Source organism: Oenanthe melanoleuca, chromosome 11, assembly GCF_029582105.1.
Source record: "Oenanthe melanoleuca isolate GR-GAL-2019-014 chromosome 11, OMel1.0, whole genome shotgun sequence".
Lineage (NCBI taxonomy): Eukaryota > Metazoa > Chordata > Aves > Passeriformes > Muscicapidae > Oenanthe > Oenanthe melanoleuca.
This window is the reverse complement of record NC_079345.1, coordinates 15,679,753-15,703,525: the sequence shown is the minus strand read 5'-3', so window position 1 is coordinate 15,703,525 and position 23,773 is coordinate 15,679,753. Positions and strand designations below refer to the sequence as shown.

Sequence of the window (23,773 nt, the reverse complement as noted above, 5' to 3'; positions counted from 1 at the left end):
TTACATCAACTGTTTAATTAACAATTAACAATAATACATTTCTTATCAGAGGAGAAAGGAATTTCTCCTCCCAATTATTCATCACTTTCTGTATCGCTGTCTTCTGAGGACTCAAACCAATCCTCAGATCCTGCAGGAGGGTAACTCAGTTTTGCAGAATCTGGAAGTGATTAACAAAGTGTAACATTTATAAACAAGGATAAAATGAGCTGCAGAAAAAATACATGGTACTGTTAAATTACTCAACCCAGCAAGCCTCAATGCTTTTGACTACAAACTGGACCAAAACACTCAGAACCCTTTCTATCTGCTCTTAGTGTGCTAAGCTGATCCAAAAGTGCCCTACTGCCTCTAGTTTACTCTAGAGGTCCTCAGCTCCTTTCAGAGAATTTGAGCAACCTGCTGAAGTAAGTGAGTATTTCAGATAAAGCCAATGCAAAAAAGGGAGTGCTGGTCATTTTATGTATTATAAACACAGATTCATCCAATCCTTACCAACTGTAAAAGGCCTTTCATCTTCAGACTCTTCCCAGTGTTCAAAATCTAAGGACACGTGAACATTCTGTTGACAAAAACACTGATTGAAATACCTGCTCTGATGCACAGCAAATGCGTTCAGAACATTCAATAACTCTCAAATAAATTTTCACTTCACCTTGTTCTTCAGTAATTTGCACCATGCTCCTTTTTTTTCTTTTACCAGTAAGATCACAGCTTCTGTATCCTTAATCACACATGTGGACTTCTCTGCAATTACTGACTGATACAGCTCCAGGTCAGCCACATAATGTTTGCCTTCTGAATAAGCACTGCAACATACAAGAAGTTTAAAAACACTAAATCCAAACAAAGACACTTTGCTGATTATAGTGAAGTTCCTTAAACCTACCTGAAAGCCACCTTCTCTCTAGAGAACTCACATTTACTGTCAGCTGCCATCAGTATTTGTACCTTCAGTGTCACCGTCATTTTATCTTGAAGCCACTTGATTTGTGGATGACAGCTGAAAGAAAGTTAATTTAATAGGTAGTTTCCAAAACTGAGGTTTAGCAAAGCTGTTTCACACAGAGCCAGAATTTGCCCATGAAGTCAGAACTCAGCCAAGGAGCCTGGGCCATGCAGACCTGACACCAGCAGCAGGGCCAAGCAAGCAGGTGATGGGGCACCAGTCAGCTTCCTACAAAAGCACCACATCCCAAGTCTTTGGAGAAGCACATCTACAAGCTCCATGGGGAGACACGCTCCACTGACTTCACTATCCACAGGAATCACACTTACTGCCTCAATTCAGGATGCCACCACAGTCTGCCCTTGAAGTGCCAAAGGGAAATCTAACAGCAAAACCCACCTCCAACAGACAAAAGGAACTTTTCAGCTGACCAGAGACAGAACAATCCCATTTGGCAGTTCACATAAAAGAATGATGGGAACAAATCACTATTTCCTTACCTCTTCTGCTGATGCACAGTAGAGTCTTCTGCTTCTTTTGCTTGTACTATATCATCTAAAAAGAAGACATCCAGAAATATCTTTTTGTACTTCCCCATACTACAGAAGCCAGGTATTTCCAGAATTCCCCTACACCATCATAAAAATAACTTGCTAGCAACCAAATTACAGTCTTTGTCCTTTATACTGTGTACTTACTATCCTGAAAGATTTGATAAAGTTAATAATTCAACTAAAATTTTTAATCATCAAGAGTACTGTAAGAAGATTTAAAAAAAAACCCTAATCAAACATACAATTTTCCAATTCAGGTAAAGGTTTTTCCCAGTTTCAAAACATTATTTGACACCTGAAACATAACATTTTGGAAATTAATGGGGAGTTTCAGGAATGAAATGACTAATACTGGTGTCAACACCATAGCTTGAAACATGGCATTAGTGTGACTATTACCAGGGGGGAAAAAAACCTATAATAAGCACTCCAGCCTTTTTATCTGCTGCAACTTCTTCACCTTGCACTGCTCCAAACTCATGTGTCAGTGGCTAGCAGGTAATCCTGTCCCCCTGATATGCCAAAGCATTCCTAATCCTCTACTGACACAACAGTAAGCATATCCTTTAGATTGAAAAGATATGGAGGGGGGGAGGAGAAAGCACAGTTTTCTGCCATCCTGAATCTTGGGGAAAAAAATTACCCTCTCAAGAGAAGAGCATTATTATTCACACTCAGATTTCAACTCCCTTAAGCCCTGTGGCCTTGGAGCTCTTGTCCAGCAGAGATTTCCTGCTTACATGCGGGACTCGGAGCCAAAGAATTCCAAGTGTCTGAAGTACAGAGCATTCCCCAAACAGCCACACAGTTAAGAGTAGCAAGAGTCACTCTCACAGCATCTCCTGACTGCTCACTGGAATGCAGCTCTGGCTGACTGCAAATATCAGTCACATCATGCTGCTCTGTACACCCAGAGCAGTCTGTAGCTGACAGGACAACTGCTAGGTTGATATCAAGCACCTAACTTGAATTCACACTTGAAAACTTCCAGAAATGATGGAAGGCTTACTGCTTGGAAGAGTCACAGAACTGTTACAGCTTTCAGCAGAATTTTCCTGTATTGATGTATCCTGTGGACTGGATGCCTCCTCTGGACCAGCTGTGTCCTCTTCTGTGTTTCTGAATACAGGACAAAGCAGTTTTATGAGAAAACCCAGAAATGACAGTCAGCTTCACTTTAATTTGCCTCCCCCTTCGTTAAACTTACCTTACTAACAAAGCCTGTACTGAAGTTCCAAATTTTTCAACAGTAGGCTCGGCCTTAGCGGGTCTGTAAAAAAATGATCCAAACAGCTGCATCACACACATTTCAGCACACAGCATCACACTACAGCTGTCTGGCCCCCATGGAGGTTCCCAACCTTCCTTTCCCAGGAGGAAGGAATAAATGCAAACAGGTTGTGCCTGAGATACCAGATGTTTACTGACTGGTGAGCATCCAAATCAGCTTCTGAGCATCGTAAATTTTAACAGAATCTGAATGCAGACTCCATACTTTTATTACTAACTTGCCTACTTGTCTACATCATATTCTAGGTTAACATCTTCTAGAATTACAACTTTATTTTCCTTGTAGTTATGGAGCTGAAGAATAGTTAATGGGAAGCAGACACAATACATACACAACTGTTTCTGTATTTAAATGAAAATAACTGCCAGCAATATTAATTGTATTCAGTTAAACAGAATTTTTCTCTTAATAAAATATATGCTGAACAAAAATTTTTGAACACTTACAAATGCTCCGAGCTCTGTGCATGATCCAAAACTGCTATCTGTCTGCACAGCTTCTGAATTTCTCCTACATGTTCAGGATTGTCAGTTCCCAAACCCGTGGACAAAATCTCAGTTCGAATGTTGTACTCATTGATCCACATCTTCATTGTGGGAAGATTGGTAACCCCAACCTTAATGACACAACATCATAAAGGGAAAGCACAGCTCTTTAATGGTCTCTCTCCAACTCAAAGCTGCTCTTTTAGTCACACTTCAAACGCAGCCCTACTGACTTATGTCTGCAGGCAAAATTTGGTTTTCCCCGTTTTTAGAAAGGAACCTCCCCATGCTTAACTGTTTTCCAAGTATCATCATCATTTGGATTGTGAAAATGGGTCAGGTAACTGGCTGTTTGCCCTACCAGAACCAGGATGGCAATTAAGTAAACAGTGACAGCCATAATATACCTCATGCAATAAAGAACTGTGAGTCATGAGCAACAGGAGAACAGCTGAGGGGGTGGGGGGCACAATAAAAAACCCCAAAGCCTAGAAATTGGTGAAAGATTGAGCTACATCATACAGGAACAGAAACTACTGAAAATTATGACTTCCAGATCATTTTCTCTTTCTAATCCATTTTTCACTTGACTTGCTCCACAAAATCGAGAAGTCTGCTGGATGCTAATGGATGTGAAACTGTAGAAGAAAAATCGAAGAACAAATGCACCCCTTTTTCCTGTTGTGATCAAGAAAATGAAAAAGGAAAGCTTCAACATTTTTTAATCTGCAGAAAAATTTAGACTAAAACCGACTGCAAACTAGTTTAAGAGCTGTAATAGTCTTAGAATTATAAAGAGAATAAATTAAGTCTACCTCAAGAGCTGTTGGGTATCAACAAACCATCTTGAACTATCCAAGTTTCATTCTTCCAGAAGAATGTGACAAACTGCAGGACTGACTTCACAAGAGAAACTACTGAACACTAGCAGCTCCCACATACACTTCTATTACTTACTATGTGGAATAGTCTTGAAGCATGTGCAGATTTACTAACATTTCCCAGTGCTGCCTTTCTATACCTACCATTGGGTCAACCCAGACTGTCCTTCCCAAGGTATGCACCACTTTTGCATGATGAAGTTTTCCTTTAATTTTGTGATTAATGTGATCAGTCACCTGAGAAAAACAAGTTATCACCGTCACTTTAACTACAATAAAACAACATCTTATTGAGGATAACAATGAAAAGGATATTCAACAAATAAACAGCTTTGAGTAAAACAGTGGAACACTTGAACTTATTAAGTTACAACAGTATTTCTTCAAGGAAAGAGTTTTCTTAAAGAAAAATCACTCCAAAACACGTCAGTTTAGAGAGGCTACACTTCCCCATTCCTCCTCCAGAATCCAAAGCAATGAGAACCTATTCTAAAAGAAAGGCATTTAAACCAGAATAATAAAAAACAAACAAACATGAACTTCACTGTATTATTTCATAGAAGAACAAAAAAAGGCAACTGACCTTCTTAGAATCTGCCCCAATAGCAGGTGTTTAGTGTCAATACTAGTAAGCAATGCAATTTGGTACCAAGTCTACAGTTTGTAACTGTCTTCTTGTAAAAAATGACAGGGAGAGAAAGTAAAGAGCATAAAGGAAATACCATGCAAAACTTGCTTATTACCTTTGGATTCCATTCAACTTCATTATCAATGGGTTTTACTCTACAAACTATGATTTCCACAGCCTGAGGTGGCAGACTCTGAAACTTTACAGGTAAGTGAAGCAGCTGATCACTATTAACTTGACTTATCCTGCCTTCATCTATATATTTAATTGTGACCTTATAGACATTTTCTTCATCTTTTGCTGGAGTCTCTACCACCTGAACCCTTCATAAAGTAGGAAAAGAAACACAGAATTATTATTCATGTAACCAGTTGTGCAGAGTAATTTTTTATCCACTCATTTTAAAACTGGTATTTTCACTCTGCAACTGAGTGCAAGTGTGGGGAATCATTGTTTGTCATTCAGGAACTCAAAGTAGGAAAAAGCTTTTTAAAAGCATTACTGGCATAGCAATGATTTTTTTTTCTTCTGAGGATGGGCTGACTTTTCTTTACCCAACAGTCAAGTTTTTAAAAAGCTTAGTATACATATATGCACATGAATAAAGTAAAAAGCCAACAAAATTTTACCTGTGGCAATTGGCTCCTTCATGTAACCCATAGAACACTGACTCCTCCATGGTGTTAACTGAAATCCTATGCCCTGGTACCTTGAAATAATCATTCATTTGTTTAGCAAGTACTGTATATTGGTCCTTTTGTTTCTTGATTATTCGACCAAAATAGTTTGTTGCATTTATAACAACGAGAGGCAGGATCTGAAAGGATCAGATACATCAGCAGAAAGGAGGGGTGGATGATTGATCAAACAAATGAAATTTATGTCTTTATATATAGATCACAGCCCCAAAAGGTGCTGCTGTACACACACATTTCACAAAGCAGTTGTTTGTTATTATTCTCAATCCTAACTGCCCACAGTTCAGTCAGTAGTGGACAGCAATGTAGGCAGCAAGAACTGTTGGGTGGCAGATGATGATATTCCCATCAGTGAACATGAGTGAGTTCTGCCAATTATCTGCCAGGCTACTCACCACTCACACATTCTGCACCTCTCCAGCTCTACTATGAACACTCTCCAGCCTTACAGGGAGTTTTGCAAGAACTGACTGCTTTTTTTGCACCAAAATGACTTAAATAAAAGACAACAAACACACAGCTGTGCACACCAATGCGTAAAAAGTTGCTGTGAGTGCACCTCAGATAAAGCCCAAGTCTCAAAGGGAGCTGGAGATACAAACTTTTACTGAAGAAGAATCATCACAGCAAAGCCAACCTTATAGCTATGAACATTTCATGAATGTGGAATTACTGAAAAAGAAGTCTAACTAAAACAGCACTCTGTAGCAGGAGAGTCTTCCAAAGCACTGATATTTTTGAAGGAAATAACTCAAACATGGTACCTACAAGACAAGAGTTCCCCATTTCTTGGGCATACTATAAACAAAAAAACATTCTCTAATCCCAAGGCCAGAAAATGCTCCATTTTCAGGAATCTTGCACCAACATGTAAGCTAAGAAAAAAAATCCCTTCACTTCAACTTCTCTTCACTGTCAGATTATTTTGCGCTTCCTCTACAAGAAATATATTTCTAGAAACCTCCATCTTTGTTAATTTTGATATATGGTCACAAATTATAAAGGGAATGAATACACAGCACACAAGTCCTCTTCCCACAAAATATGAATCTTCAAAGCAGAAAAATAGCCTGAGGTAAACTCAGAATTACGTGCAAAACAGTTTCAGTTCAAGCTAAGAACACAAGGAACATCTGGCACACTGATTTATGCAAGGGAGAGGGGCAAAAAGCTAGAGAATAATGAACAGCCGTGTCAAATGATATCCACACCACAGTAAAATTAATGGAATACAAAAAAAATAAAAATGAAGTAACATGCTAAGTAGCTGGTTAAGACTTGTCCTCTTAGTATCCAAGCCCAAGGAAAATTGTTAACTTACTGTCACACGTTCAGGTGTTTCTATCATTTCATCTGCAATATTCTGGGCCATGTCTATTGATAAATTAATTTGATGACGATCTGGACACTCTGTTCTGTTCCTACATTAAAAAAAACACAACAGGTTTACAAAAAATGCTCTTTGCTTTCAGTTGTAAACTACCGTTAAGTGACTTGCAACAGGCAACAGAAAAAAAAAATAAAACATGAGCAAAACCTGTTTTAGATAAAAGCATCCAACAGGAAAATTCATCAAGGAATCAGCTAGCAATCACCATCCAGGGAACAAAAAGCTGACATTTCCTTACCTGCAAATACCAAATGTTTTAAGAGAAGCACACAGGGGCCTTGAAGATTTCTCCTTTTCCTCAGAATCCAGCACCCTGGCAGTCAAATCATAGAATTCTTCTGGAATTTCAGCTTCTGCATGCTTTAAATAGTGGAGAATTTCAGGTGCATGACAGGAACTGTTCTCTGTCAGCAGAATGACTGACTTGGCCTTAATATGTTCCTGATCTACAGCAGAATCCTAGAAGTAATGTTTTGGAAAACGTTGATATAAGCACCAGTAATAATCCCATGTAGCATTACCCAGTCAAGGCTCACCCAAACCTTTACCCCAGTGCAGAAGTTGTCACTCATGCTTTGCAGGCGCTGCCCAAAGACTCCCAGAGATGGAAAACTGAAATGGATCACACAAGTCGCATCTCTGATTCCCAAGGACTGCAGGCAGTCATCTGTTAAAACTAAGCACATGTTACACAAAGACATGTAACTGTCATAATTCAAACATGGGAAGGATCACACCATGTGCACCATGGCTGATTTCCTTCTCCCTACCCACTGACTGGAAGATGAAGATGGAATTTTCCCCAATATACTCCTATAAGGCTTTTTATTTCTCCAGTCAATAAATCACATCAGCATATGGCAGACAGAGCATTTCATGCCAATCTCACAGCATTCTCCATTTCCTGTCAGCACCACAGAATACAGAGAATCAAGCATTGCTCAGTAATTCACAGGAGTTAGACAGGAGACAACTGAAATAATGCAGGAATTCTCACAGCTCTGTATGAACCTACAAAGCAGAGGGAAGTCCACCTTCTTGTTTTTGTATAACATTAAAAAAAAAATTGAGTTTGAAAATGGATAAAGGCCTTTGTTAGTGCAAAAAAATTGGAAAATAAAAAACAACACCGAAATGAAGTCACAAATTTGGAAATCATTTCAGACTCAGCACCTCTTCTGTAGCAGACACAATTGTGAAATGATAGAAAATCTTTGAAAATATTGATAGTTAACTAAGCAGGAAAAATAGTAACAGGAGAAAAGAAAGAAAAAAAAAAAAAAAAAACCCAAAGGGCTGTAGCATTGAGAAGTAAACAGAACTGGAAAGAGTTCACAGGGACCTGCCCCTGTGGAAGTGGTGAGATAACCCAGTGTAAGTGCTTGGTGCAGATCTTAGCTCTGCATTAAAATACAATCCCAACCAGAGAATCCTCACCTAACACAGCAGGAGTGCCAGAACTGAGCATTTTTCTCCACCTCTCCAAGACACATATAGCATTACACTTGCTCTCCTTATGCTTTTTCAAGGAAACTACTGAGTTGTTCTTCAGGGCCTGCATGGCAAAGTGAAAAGTTACACATTCCTGCAATGATGCAGTACTTGCTCCAATCAACTCTAATAAGCAGCATCTCTTACTAGAATTTAGCACACCTTACTGTAGAGATACAAGAAAAGAGCTAATGAAATTTAGGTTGCTTATATGAAAAAAAATGTATTAATGGAGACAAGGTTCATTATTTTCCTGCATAAAAAGAAAACTACAACCTTATGTTCCCATGTATTAATACATTAGACAGAGATTTAAGAAAGTAAAAATGTCATGCTTTTCCCCTCATTAATGTGTCATCTCTAATCTGATTCCATGATCTAATAACACACAGATTCATGTCTCAGTCTCTCAGAAGAAGGACTCTTCATTATGTGAACCCTTGAAATATTTTCATAGGGCAGGTAAAATATCTGAAGTTGGTGTACATAAGGATTACTATGAACAGATTCAATCCCACTTTAACATCAACAAGCACTTTTTAAAGTGGTGGTAGAGTTGGTTTTGATATGCTTGGACCCTTAAATATTCAAGGGAAATGTCACAATCCTAATGTTAGTCACAATCCCAAAACAGATTTCGAACAATCATCAAAGATTAACATAAAGATTCCAGATACACTAATACTTACATCAGGAAAGAAACCTTTAAGTATCACATCATCTATGCCAGCCATTTGCTGGCAGTCAATTTGGGGTTACTTTTAGCAGGAATGATTAACTGCCAAATTCACATTTCTCCTTTTTTCTCAGAAGCCAAGGTATTTTAGTTTGTTATGACTTTAAAATTAAAAAAACCCTGCTTATCTAAGTTTAAATGCTTTCTTACCTTATGAATCATCTCTACTTCAGTTATGGAGTCAGTGAATACCAGCACTTTCTGAAGACTCCTCTGGGTAAAATCCAGGATTTTGAGTAACTCAGCAGTTCTGTTGCTGTTTGTGCAGGGCTGCACCACCTAAAAGCAAATACAAAATATAAATCATACATATTTTACTATGTAATTCTTCCTAACCTTAATGCATCCACACATTGACACTTTCAGTTCTGCTCAGTCATTAAGGCTTCTCACAAAAACTTGTGGGTTGTTTCCTGACATACTCAGAGAGTCTACTTTTGGAGATTTCCCAACATTTCAAATCCACAAACTACTCCATTCTGAGCCAGAGTAATCCAAATCGAATTTAAACCAACTTGGATTATTCTTAAGGGCTAAACCACACTGACTGGAAACTAAGTGAAAGGTACCTAAGAATATGTAATAGGCCTTCTACAAATTTGAGGTCAAAAGTTTGGTATTGTGTGAAAGCAGCAAACCAAGTGCTTTACTAGATTTGCCTTGGCACTGCTTACCTTGTAGTTCTGCCAGGCACAGCTAAGAACTGCAAAAACATTCTGGTAACATCCTGGTCAAAAACTGTACTGTTTGCAAATACATCTCATCAAATTTAGACTCATCTGCACTAACCATGAAATACTCAAGGGACTGTCTTCATCTCAGTCTTGTAAAGAAAAGACCTCCAGCTCTTTCAGTGACTCACTTGCATGTGATTTCTAACAGCCACTTCAGCTCACACTGGGAGGCAGCACTGCAGCACCAACTGCCTCCAATAAACCAGCAGTAGCCATGTACCCAAGCAATGACATAGTGTCCAAAGTTTTACCTGCTGCACATTTCCAAAGAGGGCAGCTTCTTCAATAACTGTTATCACAATGTGAGGATCATTCATGAACTCCTTTATCAAAGGTGTGACGTGTTTATTCCACCGAGTTCCCACAGCAATGATCTGATGTGGGAGATCCCCCTGTGCCTGAGCAGTGGCTTTCTTGTAACAATCCAGTATAGTAAACACCTAGGAAGAAAAGATTTTTTTTCCTCTCATCACATTTCAGCAAACACATGACAGCCCAGAAAAATACTACTCTAAAAAGCCACTACTACAGCAAACTACAAGATTCACACCTCAAAAGAACAGTTTTGTTTGTACACTTTTATCCTATTCTTTGAATGACTTCTGAAGCAAGAAAAAGCAACAGGACAGCATGTAGTGACAGCATATCCATGTGCACATGACTGTAATGCAGGATTCTGTCCAGAAAAGATGGAAATCTCAGGAGAAGGATCTGTTCAAACCTGCAATATAAAAAGCCTAGACAAAGCAGATCTGAGGGCAGAGGCGTTCGGCAAAAACTGAAGACAAGCCCAACATACCAACACAGTAATTTGCAAATTACAATAAAGAAAGAAAGGAAGAAGGACAGGAGGAAAAATAATAATACTAATACTAATACTAATCCCACTTCCAGTGTTTTTTTTCCTCAGTGTGTGCCACTGTTTCAGACACATGCACAACTGGAACAGCATTTTGCCCAGTGACTGTGAAAACCATTTACCTGTTCACTAGTGTCAGAGAGCAGCACCTCAATCTCATCAAGAACAAGATGGCAAAGCCTACATAAAATCCCAGTGTTGTGTTCCAGCAGTCTCAGGAGGTTGTACGGTGTAGTTACTACTACTTTACCTACAAGTTGGGAAAGATTGTTACCAATAACTTACAACTTGGAAGAGTATTACTATGACACCAAAGGACACAGGAACTTTACTAGAACGGGTCACATTTGTATTCCAGATTAATCATCATGAAGCTGGGGAGTTTGTATTTTTCTACTCCTGCAAGTTTTCCAAGACCGGAAAGCAGGTGAGGCTCTCATATTTTGGAATCCAATGAAATGTCCGAAGATTAACAAGTTTACAAAGCAAGATTTAATTTCATTTTCCAGTAATGTACTGGAAGTAGAAGTAAGAACTTCAGAACCAAACTGCCAGAAGGGAAATATTTATAAATATGTGCAAGAGCAATTTCAGGAAAGATGTTCCAATAGTGGAATAAAGCACACATTGTAGCCTAGGAATTTACATACAAATGTGCGCACGTATATCTATCCACATACAGAAATAAAACCACACCAGTCTTCACTGGTGCAAATACACCAACAGCTCTGCTGCTAAAAGGTCTGAATTCATCTACCAGGCTCAAACTTGAATGATGGATGAAAGAATACCAACTGCTGAAATGGAGTTCTACACAATTCTTCATAGTTTTATCCACAGTTCTTATTCCATTGACACAACAAAAGCCACTTTTAAAAATGCAGATATCAACCAAAGCTTAACAAAGACATCAAACCAGAACACACCTAAATGTTTTAAGTACATACATCCCAGCAGGGCAAGTCTCCCAACAGTTTTTTTTTTATTATTTCTATAAATAAATTATTTCTGCTTCTCTGTGGAGCACCTTCTGCATGTTACTGAGTTAGATGCAAAAAGTACTGAGCATTTATTGCAACAGCAAGTTGCAAACCACCATTTAAACTAACAAAACCCCCAACTTCATTTTATAAACAAAGAACTTGAGAAGCAGAAATTGCTCTTTCACATGCTCCTGCAATTAAGCAGCCCAAACAGCCTCCAAGCACAACTAAGATGACAAAGTATTCTTACAGCCTTGGATTTCCACTTGGCTGGCTGCTTCCTTGTTCTGCCCAAGGATTATCAGCATTGGATGAAGGCGCCTGCAGCCTTTCCTGTATGTTTTCAGCAGGTCAAAAACAAGTTGTGCCTTCTTCCATCCAGGACATAAAATCAGTGCTAGTGGCTACATACACAGGTACAAAAATTGACAACACAGTATTAGACAGAAATACAGAACCTTAAGAATCTTGTCTTACTTGGGCTGTACTGGGCCATTTTCAGAGACCACTTACAACCTCAGTAATTCTGTTTCTGTGATCTAATACAAGCTAGAAAATGCATTATAGTATTTAAAACAGCTAATACCCATTTTAGTTTAATGAGTACATACTACTCATGCAGAAACGAAGCTCCATCATGTATCTAAGTGCCAGGGCATAAACCACTTATTAAGGATTGCTTTAAAAGTAAGTTTGGCACTCCCCCCATTCACACAGTCCATCCAAGTCCTCTAAGAAGAGGCCTTACAGAAACTGGCAGGCATCATGAAGATACACTGAGATGACATTAATGTATACATTCCAAACATTCATAGTAGTAACAGGCTCTCTGGTCTAATATATACATACCCCACTCATGTTTGGCAAGGCTTGGTAGTCACTTTCCAACTGCAGAAGTGTAAGAACTGGTGGAATATATAATAAGGGATCATTTCCCTGATGGGAGATGGCAATGACATCACATCCCCAAGCTACTGGTGGCCAACAGTAGGACTCAGTGAAGGTGGGGCCTGAAAACTTGTTCCAAACAAGTTCCTACAGAAAGAGATATTAAGAGTTTCCCATTAAATCTGTGTACTTAAACACCAACAAAACAACACAAAGCATAACAACAAAAAAAAAAAAAAAAAAAAGCTTTTGACCCACTAAATAATAAATATCCTTAACAGATAATATGAAATACCATCTTCTGGGCTGAGCTGTTAAATCACTGTATTAAAATTCAAATCACTTGTAGCAGTGCCTAATATACCAGAAAAAAAAAAAAAAGTGTAAAATTCTTACAGTATTTCTCCAAAGCTGCACTTACTCAATCACATGAACAACCTTGTATGTATTCCTCAATCAAATTGAGGTATTACTGTAATATTTACTATGTAGATTTGAGGTATGAAACTTGTCTTAAAACGATAATCAATGCAGTATCATCACCTCTACCTTTTTCAGACCATCAAAAAGTGGTGCTGTTTCCAAAACTAATGATGGCTCGATTTTCTTGCTCAGGAACACAAAGTTTTTTTCTTTCCCAGCACTTTTAAAACTCTGAAACCATGAGACAAATAGATGACAAAGGCAGTACTTAACAAAAGGGGTTTAGCTTACAAAAACTCAGAAGCCATCACTGTATTTTAAAAAATGGCTTTTTGATATAAATGAATCAAATCCCAAAATTACTTTAAATATGATTCATACATACTGATAGGTTACACAGACCAAGGGCGAGATAAAAACTCATTATTGCTAATTCTTGAAGAAAGATTTTCAAAGATGGTCTCAGCTGTCTTAAACCCCTCAAGGGATGCACTGGATGCTCTGTGTACAGCTGGCACTCATTCCCACAATGAGCAGCCCGAGGCAGGGACTGCAGTCACAAAGCAGATGGCAATTTCTCTGCACTGCTCCTTCTCTCCTCCTCTCCCCTCCCCTCCCCTTCTCTTCCTCTCTCCTCTCCTGACTGCAGCTCCTTCAGAAAGATCTGCATGGAGCTCCTTCTACTCCTCTGACCCTGGTATTGCCTGTTTGTCACTTTTTTTGTTCTCTTCCCTGTTTTTTTGCCTTTTCTTAAATTCAGAGAAGCATCCCCAACTTGGCTGGCTGGCTCAGCTTTAGACTGCAGTCAGCCCCTGACCTCATTCCACAAAGACCCAATGCTACCAAAACCAAAATGTCTGCACAAGAGAAGTTAAATTAAAGTTAATGCTTGAAATACCTGTTGGTCATCTTCAACTGTGTGTGTCTGGAGGGAACTGGAATTTAAGAACTGTGGAAGCCTGAGAAACAGAGTTATTAAATCCAACATAAATGCAAAAGAAAAATGTAATTTATGATTATAACCAAGTATTTCCCAAGTGTCATGAAGCAATTCACTCAAAGTATTTCTGACATATCTATGCCAATGAGAAAAACCCTCAGTACAAAAGTATGTGTATGTACCTTCCCTTTCCCTCTGCCCTTTAGAGGCCTAAGAACAGGAATTGCAAACATACTACAGCTCCCAACTGTCTGACTGCAGAATCATTCTAAATATTTATAATGCTGCACCACACCTCTCTGTTTGAACAGCTTTATCTTCCTTGGAAGGCACACTTGGCATCATGCTGACCACCTAGAAAGAAAACACACTTTAAGCACTAAAATACTGTTCAAAAGCAATATTTAAAACACAAAGTTGTTGGGTTTTCTTACCCAACTGTTATATTCCACTAATATTTTGCAGCATTCTTTTAAAAATTTTAAGTTCCTCTGACTAAGGCAACAATTTTGATGCAACAAACTTCAGAAAACTGTCTAAGAATATCAAGCTGGATGACTACAGCACAGCTTATCTGGCCTACATATTTACTTTTGTTTGTATTTCACAATTTAATGTAAAATGTAATACTTACAGGCACAGTACTGTCCTTTAGAACTGTGTGTGACCTTTGGGATCTCTTTTCAAGAGCAGAATTACAACCAGCAAGATCTAAAAGGATAAACAAAATGGAGATACCCATTTCTGATTATCTGAACACATGAAAGCCACAGATGGACACCACGTGTCCCAGTCATTGGCATCTAAACCAAGGCAGGAAATTCCCATTCCACACATCCAACTAAACACACAAAGTGCTGCATTTAGGACTGTCCCCCACATTCGTGGGTCCTACCTGGCTCACGATGTGGTGACACCTCCTCCCCAAAGGGCAGTTTTGGCCTGGCAAGAAATGTAGGACCAACAAACTCCACTGGAACACACTCAGCATTTAAGGACACTTCATCATCAGAATCATCTGGAGAGCTCTCTGCAGTCCCTTCAGTTTCCTTGTAATGAGCAAAGTGCTTTGCAACCAGATCATCATTAACACAGATCTACAAAAAAACCCAAACAAGATGTTTTTTTCATCAGTGTCAACAAGCAATAAGCTACAACAGCGTATATTTGTTTAGAACTTATGTGAAGCCTTAAACAAAAGCAGTGCTTTTATAAGTGATAAAAAACCCCAAACAAAATCCAACCAAACAAAACCCCAGACATAAGAAGTATCCGTGAATGTTTTCTGTCAAATCCTAATTTCAAAAAAAGGAAAGTACTATCTTCCTTTATGTTCAACAGGTGTTAATTAGTGAGTTTTATGTTTCTGGCCAAAATTCTGTAGTGAATTAACTGTTTCTGTGAGCCCTACACATCTAAAAGAACCCCGTGATTCAGTCAAGCCTGTTTATTTCTTTTGGATTCAGCATACATCAAAATCTGGCAGAAAAAAAAGTAGTATTAGGCCTAAAACTTCTTGTATCTACCATAGAGCTGCTTAGGTCTGACAGCAGATACAGCACAGATTTGACAGAAGTTACACATTTTGGCAAGTGGAATTAGACTGGATGTTTTTTCCAGCTCCTTGAGGACTCAGCTGTATGCAAGAGTGTGAACTTTTAATTATTTTTACAGTATTATGCAGCTGCTTTACTGAAGCATCTTCAAATGTTTACCACAAGAAGTACACCAAATAATGCATACAGTTATCCACTGAAATACTGGCTGGACTTTACTTGCTTGTCAGTAATTTCCAAAAAAAGGCTCATAGAGAGAAAAATACAGGTTCTGCCTATTAGAATTTCTCCAGAGGCTTACAATGAACAGAACTGTAAGCAAAACCTCTAATAAGTTAATGATCTAGCTTCTATTGTATCTGACTGAAATTACAGAACTCATAACTCATGCTTTCCAGTCTTAAACTAACAGCAAAGTACATCTATAAAGTTGGAAATATAAAAGTATCTTACCTTTTCATCTTTTACGGTCACAAAAAGAAATACCTCTAACACTTTATCTTCTACTGCCTGTATTGTGGCTTTAACCTCAGTAGCCTCTAAATGTAGTAATAAACACAAAAAAAAAATTAAACCCTTATCACACTCCCAGCATTCTTTACTTGTACTTTCTGAGACAGAAAAAAAAAAGAAATCACAATTAAAAATGTGTAACTCTTGTTATTTCACAAGAAATTAAAAATTCCAAAAAGGAACTTGTCCTTAGTCTTTGAAGAAGGACTGAGAGTCGAAACAAATTAATTGTCTTGAGACAAACCACTCTTAGTTCTTCACTGAAAGTCTTGGTTTTCTCTTACACTGACAGTCTGGGGCACCATTTCCTTTTCTTGAAAGGAGTTGTATTTGCACATCTGTGCAGCTTTGTTACACTTTTCATTCAGGTAAACACAGCCAATAAAAGTCTGTTCCCAAACCCTGAAGCACCTCTGCACACATTCATGCAGGACAGCTGTGATGCTGATTCACAGCCTCAAGCTGAATACACAGAATGGCTCCAATGTTCAAAACAAATGTGACATGAATGCTCCCTCAGCCTAATCTAGCCTAACACAATCTACTTAACTACCAAAATTTATGCAGCACAGAAGCCCAGAGTACTGAAAATACAGCTCCTTTCTCCTTGTTCGTAACAAACAACATTTGCAAATATAATCAAATATACACAAGTATAATAAATGTGTACACAAGTACTGCATTTCTCTAATTATTGATTATTCCCAAAACTTAAGTGCTCTGTACCTTCAAGAAGTTTTCGAAAATGCTGGATAGCAGCAGTATCCCATCTTTTGGCTGGTCTAGGAAAATAAACACAACCAGTTTTTCCACATTATAAAACATGAAAATTGTAATTAAAAAAATAAACCCTCTATACAAGCACAAAGATCTAAGTCATGCAAATTCTTACAAAGTGCAGAACTAGACAAATCAGCAGAATCTGATTACTTAGCACATTACTTCAGTCTTGGTAATATCGTTCCAGCTCACCAATATCATGAACTGATTAAAATAAAAATACACAGCTTTGTCAAGGTATCATGCTTGGGTGTTTTTGGAAAAAAACCCCAAGATTACTGAGTCTTAACCCCTAACTCAGCAGAGCCAAGGTCACCACTCAACCATGTCCCTTAGTGCCATATCTACTCATCTTTTAAATCCCTCCAGGGATGGTGACTCCACCACTTCCCCAGGGAGCTTTGTCCTCAAAGCTGGAATAGATTTAATTTTCCTCTTAGTAGCTGGTACAATTCTGTGTCCACTATTTGAATACTGCAGGTTTCTTCTTGATCCCTTCTAAAAAATCTGCACTAAACCCTCACACTCTAGAAATGCATGAATAGAGATGTACCAAGCTCTCCTTACCCTATTTTGGCAGTGTTCTCACAGTAGTCAATACGCAGTGTCAGGGGCTTTGTGCAGTGCAGCCGACACTTCTTTGCTCTGTGTGGGATCTTTGCAAATGCTCCTGCTAAAACTTGAATGCTGCAAAACAAAGTGGAAATGACCTCATTTTACAGGGCAGAATTTCTTCTCCAGAAGTTGCTGGTCTCACAAACCACCTCCTGTTCCCCTGAACTTGACAACACAGTTCTTCCAGACTGGCTTCCACCCTGGAACCAGGGTCTTACTCTAAGAGGTGCTGTCATGACCAGCTGGTGAACAGAACTGCTTTTCTATTAATTTACAATCAATACACATCCTAGTCACTTGGAATCCTTCTGATTCAGCATAGCACTTTCAAGTCTTCTCGCTATTCATCTCCTAAACATCTTCATGGTATTTATTTCACCCATTGTCAAGTCGTTTTCCAACAAAGCAGCAGTCAATTTAAAAACATTATTTATTTTAAAATATTTTAAGGAAGTTCTAATTCTGTGGAATACTGCCAAAACCAACTTGGTGAAGTTTCTCGTGCTCCAAGTTCCCCATTTTAATAGAGAAACTAACTTTAGGGTCTGGACTAGGTTGCTCTAGAACATAAAACATATTTTTCAAGATTGCAAAAACTGTATGTTTTATACTCATTTTATTGAGAACTCAGAACCTGTGAAAACTCACCTTTTTTTGGCACCATAACAAGACAAACTATCAGCTCCTATTAAACAAGTTGGTCAACTGCAGTGGGAAAACCCCTACATATTTCTGTTTAGACCCCAAAAGCTGTTGCAGCAAGTGAAACCCTGTTTCTGTAGATGGTTTTTGTGCCTGACCTTCACTGGCCATAATTTTAATTTAATATATAGAAAATTATTAAGGAAAAAAAAATATAAAAGTTTTAACTGGCAATCGCACATTTCAATCACAACAAACTGACATAATTTCTATTCTGAATCTTTAAAAAAGCAAAACCTAAAATGGAAAGTATCTTAAAAGTATCACAAAATAAGGACTGGTTTGCACTTAGGCTCTTCTAAGTGTTATCATCTGGTTAGCAGCTTCTTGTGGACACAACCTACACCTCAATTAAACCAAAGCACTGGCTAAATAAATATTAATAGCATTTGTACCTATCAGCAAATACATCACAGTGATAAAAACTCTTAGCACATACTTCTCTGATGCAACAGAACAGTACTTGGCATAATCCACAAGGAAACATCTGAGCTGGTAACCATCTGCCTGGCACTGGACTGACTCGACCAGTGCCCTACACCAGCACTTGAGCTCCTCACTGAAAACCACATAAACCTGAGGAAGAGACAAAGAACAAGACAGCAGGTTCTTTCAAATGACCCCAATTATACTCAAAGGTTTTTCAAAGGCAAGGACACAGTATTTATTACACAGCTTTCCATTTTCTTTGCAAAATGCAAGCCTTGTAGCTTGCACAGTTAGGAGGCTTATAAACGAGAAAACCCACAGAAATGTTGCTATATTTTGCTGTGTAAAAATAAAAAAACCCCAACAAAACATGTATTTGATGCTTCACCCATAAACCTATTCAAATAATAGATTACTTCTATGCAGAGCAATGATCTTACCTGGCCTTTTTCTATCTCCTCTGCTTTTACTTCATCTGCACCTTTGTAACTGTTATAAAACTCTTTCATTTCGGCATTCAGGTTTTCATACACAGTTTCATTGACTAGGCCCTGCACACATTCTTTCACAGCAATCCAAAAGCAACTTGGATCTTCAACCTGAGGCAAAGAGTAGAGAACAAATACTACTAACTTTTAAGAGTATCTGCACAGCAAATGTAAAAATAAAACTTTATTTTTATGGGGCACCTTTAAAATTATGGTGACTGATACTGAGATCAGAATGTTAGAAATATCATTCACCTTCACAGCATTAGTTCATGAAATGGCTTCTCAGGTTCCAAGTTTCTTTAGCATGGAACAAACATCATGTGGGGTCTACAAAGGAGCAACATTATCTAAAAAGTTGGTTAAACCAAATAGTGGGCAAAATGCAAAGACAAAGCTTTTTACTTCTATACAAAGCCCTCTGGAAGTACATAAAAAGCCCTAAAAATGTGATAAACCTCACCAAGGCGCTGCTCTTTGTGCTCAGTGTCTGCATGACAGCCAGTTTCTTTAGAGCAGGGTGACAGCTTTCTACTAAGCCTTTGTAAACTGTCACATCCCAGTGTTCCAGCTGGTCTGAGTCCCCAGCTGTTGTGCCTTAATCCCAGCAGACAACTAAACCCCCAAAGCTGCTCCCTCACATCCCTGCAGCAGGATGAGGAGACAATCCCAAGGATAAGAGAAAACTCACAGGCTGATACTAAAACAGCTGACCAGGCAAAGGGCTGCACGTGCAACCAAAGCAACACAAGGAGTGAATTCCCTGCTTCCCACTGGCAATTGCTCAGCCATTTCCAGAACACAGAGCCTCATCACACACAATGCTGCTGACTTGGGCAGGGAGATCTGACAACCACAGCTGCAGCTTTTACTGCTCAGCATAACATCACATAGCAGGGACTATCCCCTCAGTCAGCTGTATTCTGCATTTTCCACAATCTGTGAAATTCAATACAATCTACTACTATACTACACATTACTTAACACTGTGTTGCACATCCTCCACTTTAGATTTTAGCTGCATCCCTACTGCTTAGAGGAAGGGATTGAAAGTGTAAAAATGGTGAGGAAGATGGTACAATAGCTAAAGTGACCTTGCAGCTGGGTATGCTGAGGCCTGGAGAACATCAGTGGGAAACCCTATCTGTTATGCCTACTGCTGCTGATCCTCTGTTTTGAGAAGTACAATTTCTGTCTAGAGGTAGTACAGGTGTTAGGAGAGGCTTGGAGGCACTCTCACGGACATGCTGAGCTCCATGTTGGGACAAAGATCAAAGCTCAGAGATCACACAAAGCACGTGGGAGCTCACAGGGCTCTTGATGAATCCTGCTGGGATGGGCTGAGCCTGCCAGTGTCCACCTGGGTGTGCCCCAGATCCTCCAGTTACCCAGGAAACTAAATAAATTTATTCCCTGCATTTCAGCTGTGGTTGCTCTGGCTGTCTGTGTTAATTCACACACCTGCTCACCTATTTTTCAACAAAAACAAGAAAATGAAACCTAAAACAAATGACAAAAGATATATAACCCAAATATGACTCCACAAGTGCAAAGAAATGCTGGTGAATGGAAATACTCAGGCAACATCTTGCTTGTAAATGTGACCTCCAGAAAGTCACATGGAAATAGAACACCAGTCCTTCAGATTTAAAAAAAAGTAGCATACCTTTAATACCACGACTTCCATTATTATCTCCCGTGTCTCACTTATCACTGCTGTAAAAGAAAAACATTGATGAACCATTTCCATTGTCACCATTTTTGTTGAGGCCCATTTGAAGACCATACATCTAAAGTAAGCCTACAGATTTTTACTACTCATGCTAGGAGCCCTACTCTAAGCAACTGATTTACATGTTTCAAAGGGTTCAAATCAGCTGTCTTAATGAGAGACTGTGTAAAACCCTAATTAAGAATTGCCATCCATGCTGCATCTTTTCAAAGGCTAACAGAAATAGGATGATCACAATAAGGGCTGCTACAACCTACCAACATGACCAAATGGACTGAAACACCAGAGAATACATACAATTTTTAAAAAATCCCACAGCCTAATACAAAAGAGGAATCCTAAATTTAGCAAACAAGTTTAACGTCATGGTTCTTTATTAGTACTTCACACTACATCTGTCTGCAATGGTACATACCAGATCTAGGAGTTACACCAGAATAATGAAACTTCCAGCAAATAACTAGCATTTAACCAAAATGAAATCACATCGTGGTATCATCACCGCAGTGTCTAGCTTACAACTTAAAAGAATTAACACTCAAAGTAGGTGCCTATTGAAATGTTTCAGAAAAGGAAACTCAGGATATTGTCCTTCCACTTCCAAACATGCCCTGGACAAGCCAGAACTCAGCAGCAACACAGTTACCCCGCGGTGACAGCGACAAGCTCCAAGCGACAGCACTGATCATTCCCAGCTTAACATGACAATGGAACAGCTGAAACGACGGCAGCTTTACCCAAGACCATTCAACACAAGCAAAGCTCACAAGTTACACACTCGTTTCTAACCCTGCACTGTAATATACCGCAACAAGAAACACGCGGTGCTGCCTTAGACACTTCAAGTAGACTTTTCTTTCAGCAATAATACGTGAGGCACATAAATAACTTCAGCTAAAATCTCAGGTTACACCTGAGATTCACACCCTGTAAATGGCCCATCAACGTGGCAGCGATGCAGCACACGCACAGAAAAGGCGAGCTCTCCCAATCCGCTCCAAGTAACATTCCCGCTTTGTTGAGAACGGAGTGGGGAAACAAACGCTTGCTCAAATCCCACACTCACCGACTAAATAGTACCTAACCCGTAAACACGCTGTAAGTCACTAAGAGTCTCGTTGCATTAACAGACCTAGAGAAAGCAGAAGGAGCCCCTGCAGCCATCCCGGTGAGCGCCAACTCCCCCAGAACACACGGCCCGCTATCCCTCTGCCCCGCCGCGCTCCATCCGAACCCAGCTCCCCCAGGAGCGCAGAGCACGGCAACGCGGGCTTTAAAAAACACTTCCTTCGCTTTACTCCCAATCCCCATCTCCCCCTATCCTGCCATAGTTCCTCGCTGTTCCCCGCAGGAACATGACCTCGTTCTCCGGCGCTGCCACGCTCCCCAGGCCGCCCTGCCCCGCGGAACCTTCCAGAAGGCTCCTCCCGCCACTCTCCAGCGCTTGCCGTCGCTCCCTCCGAAACTATCCGGAACTATCCGAAACTCTCCAGCGCTTCCCGCGGCTCCCTCCGAAACTATCCGGAACTATCCGAAACTCTCCAGCGCTTCCCGCGGCTCCCTCCGGAACTATCCGGAACTATCCGGAACTATCCGAAACTCTCCAGCGCTTCCCGCCGCTCCCTCCGGAACTGTCCGGAACTTTCCGAACTGCCCCGCGCCGGAGCCGCCCCGGGGCGGGCTCGGAGCCCAGCCCGGCTCCTCACAGGCCTCACAGGTGCCGATGGCGCAGCCGAGTGGTGCCGGGGTTAAAACACACCTGCGACGCTGCGGGAAATCTCACAGAGCGCAGGGAAGTCCATCGTCCTGCTTTTTGTATGAAATGGAAACCAAGCTCATTGTGAAAGAGTAAAAGCCTTTGTTACTGCAAACAGCTTGAAATCAAGGATATTCTACTGGGACTTGAGGGGAATTATTACAATAAATCTTTGGGGTTTGGAATTTATTTCGGGCTTAAGGTCTCTCTAGCAGAGGCAATGGTGGGATAGCAGTGGTTCTTTGGAAATACGGGTAGTTCTTTACTAATGCAGGGACAACAACCACAGGAAAAAAAGTGGAAAAAAGCCAGCCGTAGCACCAAGAAGTAAATGGGCGAGTGGAAAGAGTTAATGGGGATCTGCCCCTGTGGAGGTGGTGAAATAATTCAGTGTAAGTCATTAGTGTAGCTCTTGGCTCTGCAGGAAGGCATAACCCCAACCAGAGAGAGAGAGCCCTCATCCCACACAAGTGCAAAACTGCATTTTTCCTCATTGCTCTCCTTCCCTGCCCACATTCCCATATCCACATTCCCATATCCACCTTTTGTGCCCTGGGTGCTAAATAATTTATCAAAAATATTTTCTCATAATACCCACTTTCTACCATAAAAGTAAACTGGTAGAATAACCATAAGGGGCAGAACAGTAAGAAAAAAAATCTTTTGTGTATTTGAATTCGTGATCTCGAAGCATATTATCCAGATGAATAAAGTGAAGGTTCTAGGAGAGCACACTGCCACTTGTTTGAGGAACTGCTGAGATGAGAACTGGATAAAGGAGCAGGACAGCAGAGAGCTGGCAGCTCTTTTAGCATCTTTTCCTTGAAGCACAAAAGCTCTTGATTCTCACATGTAAGAAATCAGACAAGGCAGGCAGGAGACAATGGAGCTAAATCTTCCCTTCTGGTCTGACTGAAGTGCAAGAAAGAAATGCACAGGCACTGGAAACAGGAATATGTATCCATAGGGGAGAATATAGGGATGGTGCTTAGGGTATAGGAATAGGATCAGAACTAAGGCACAGCTGGAGCTGAATGTGGCAAGGGAGCTGGGAAAAAAAAAAAAAAAAAAAAAAAAAAAAAGCTCCCAGAGATATATTGATTAGGAAAGGACAAGATAAACAAATGTACACCCCCACTCCCCAATACTTCAGTGATAATGCACATGGAGAGGGCTGACAGGATTTCCTTCACATTTGACTTTTTTTTTGGCTGTTTTTGCTGCAGCCATGCTCCCCACATTTCCCACGTCTCTGAACTTCAAGATGAAGAG

The 23,773-nt window shown here is 39.8% G+C and overlaps 1 protein-coding gene across 1 annotated transcript; it reads right to left on the bottom strand.

Moving 5' to 3' along the window:
* Positions 1–22,195, bottom strand: TDRD12 (tudor domain containing 12). The gene is made up of 32 exons (XM_056500628.1): positions 22,106–22,195; positions 20,680–20,729; positions 18,966–19,124; positions 18,536–18,672; positions 17,347–17,466; positions 16,726–16,781; positions 15,940–16,025; positions 14,826–15,027; positions 14,565–14,641; positions 14,226–14,284; positions 13,889–13,949; positions 13,117–13,221; positions 12,529–12,714; positions 11,930–12,083; positions 10,819–10,946; positions 10,089–10,277; positions 9,254–9,382; positions 8,314–8,431; positions 7,425–7,552; positions 7,115–7,335; positions 6,808–6,907; positions 5,418–5,605; positions 4,904–5,111; positions 4,305–4,397; positions 3,241–3,410; positions 2,711–2,773; positions 2,513–2,622; positions 1,450–1,504; positions 890–1,003; positions 656–809; positions 496–562; positions 1–160 (listed from the first exon to the last, which is right to left on the bottom strand). The coding sequence occupies exons 2-32, from the start codon at positions 20,698–20,700 to the stop codon at positions 75–77; spliced, it is 3,744 nt and encodes a 1,247-aa protein (XP_056356603.1). The 5' UTR covers positions 20,701–20,729; positions 22,106–22,195; the 3' UTR covers positions 1–74.
* Positions 22,196–23,773: the final 1,578 nt, after the last annotated feature.

Excerpts from the sequence above, each read along its gene's own strand:
- TDRD12 (XM_056500628.1), bottom strand. The coding sequence starts at position 20,700 with ATGGAAGTCGTGGTATTAAAG. Across the intron at positions 7,336-7,424 it reads GTGACAACTTCTGCACTGGG|GATTCTGCTGTAGATCAGGA; the intron begins GTAAAGGTTTGG and ends CATTACTTCTAG. Across the intron at positions 1,505-2,512 it reads TTCTGTGACTCTTCCAAGCA|ATGATATAGTACAAGCAAAA; the intron begins GTAAGCCTTCCA and ends TCTTCTTTTTAG.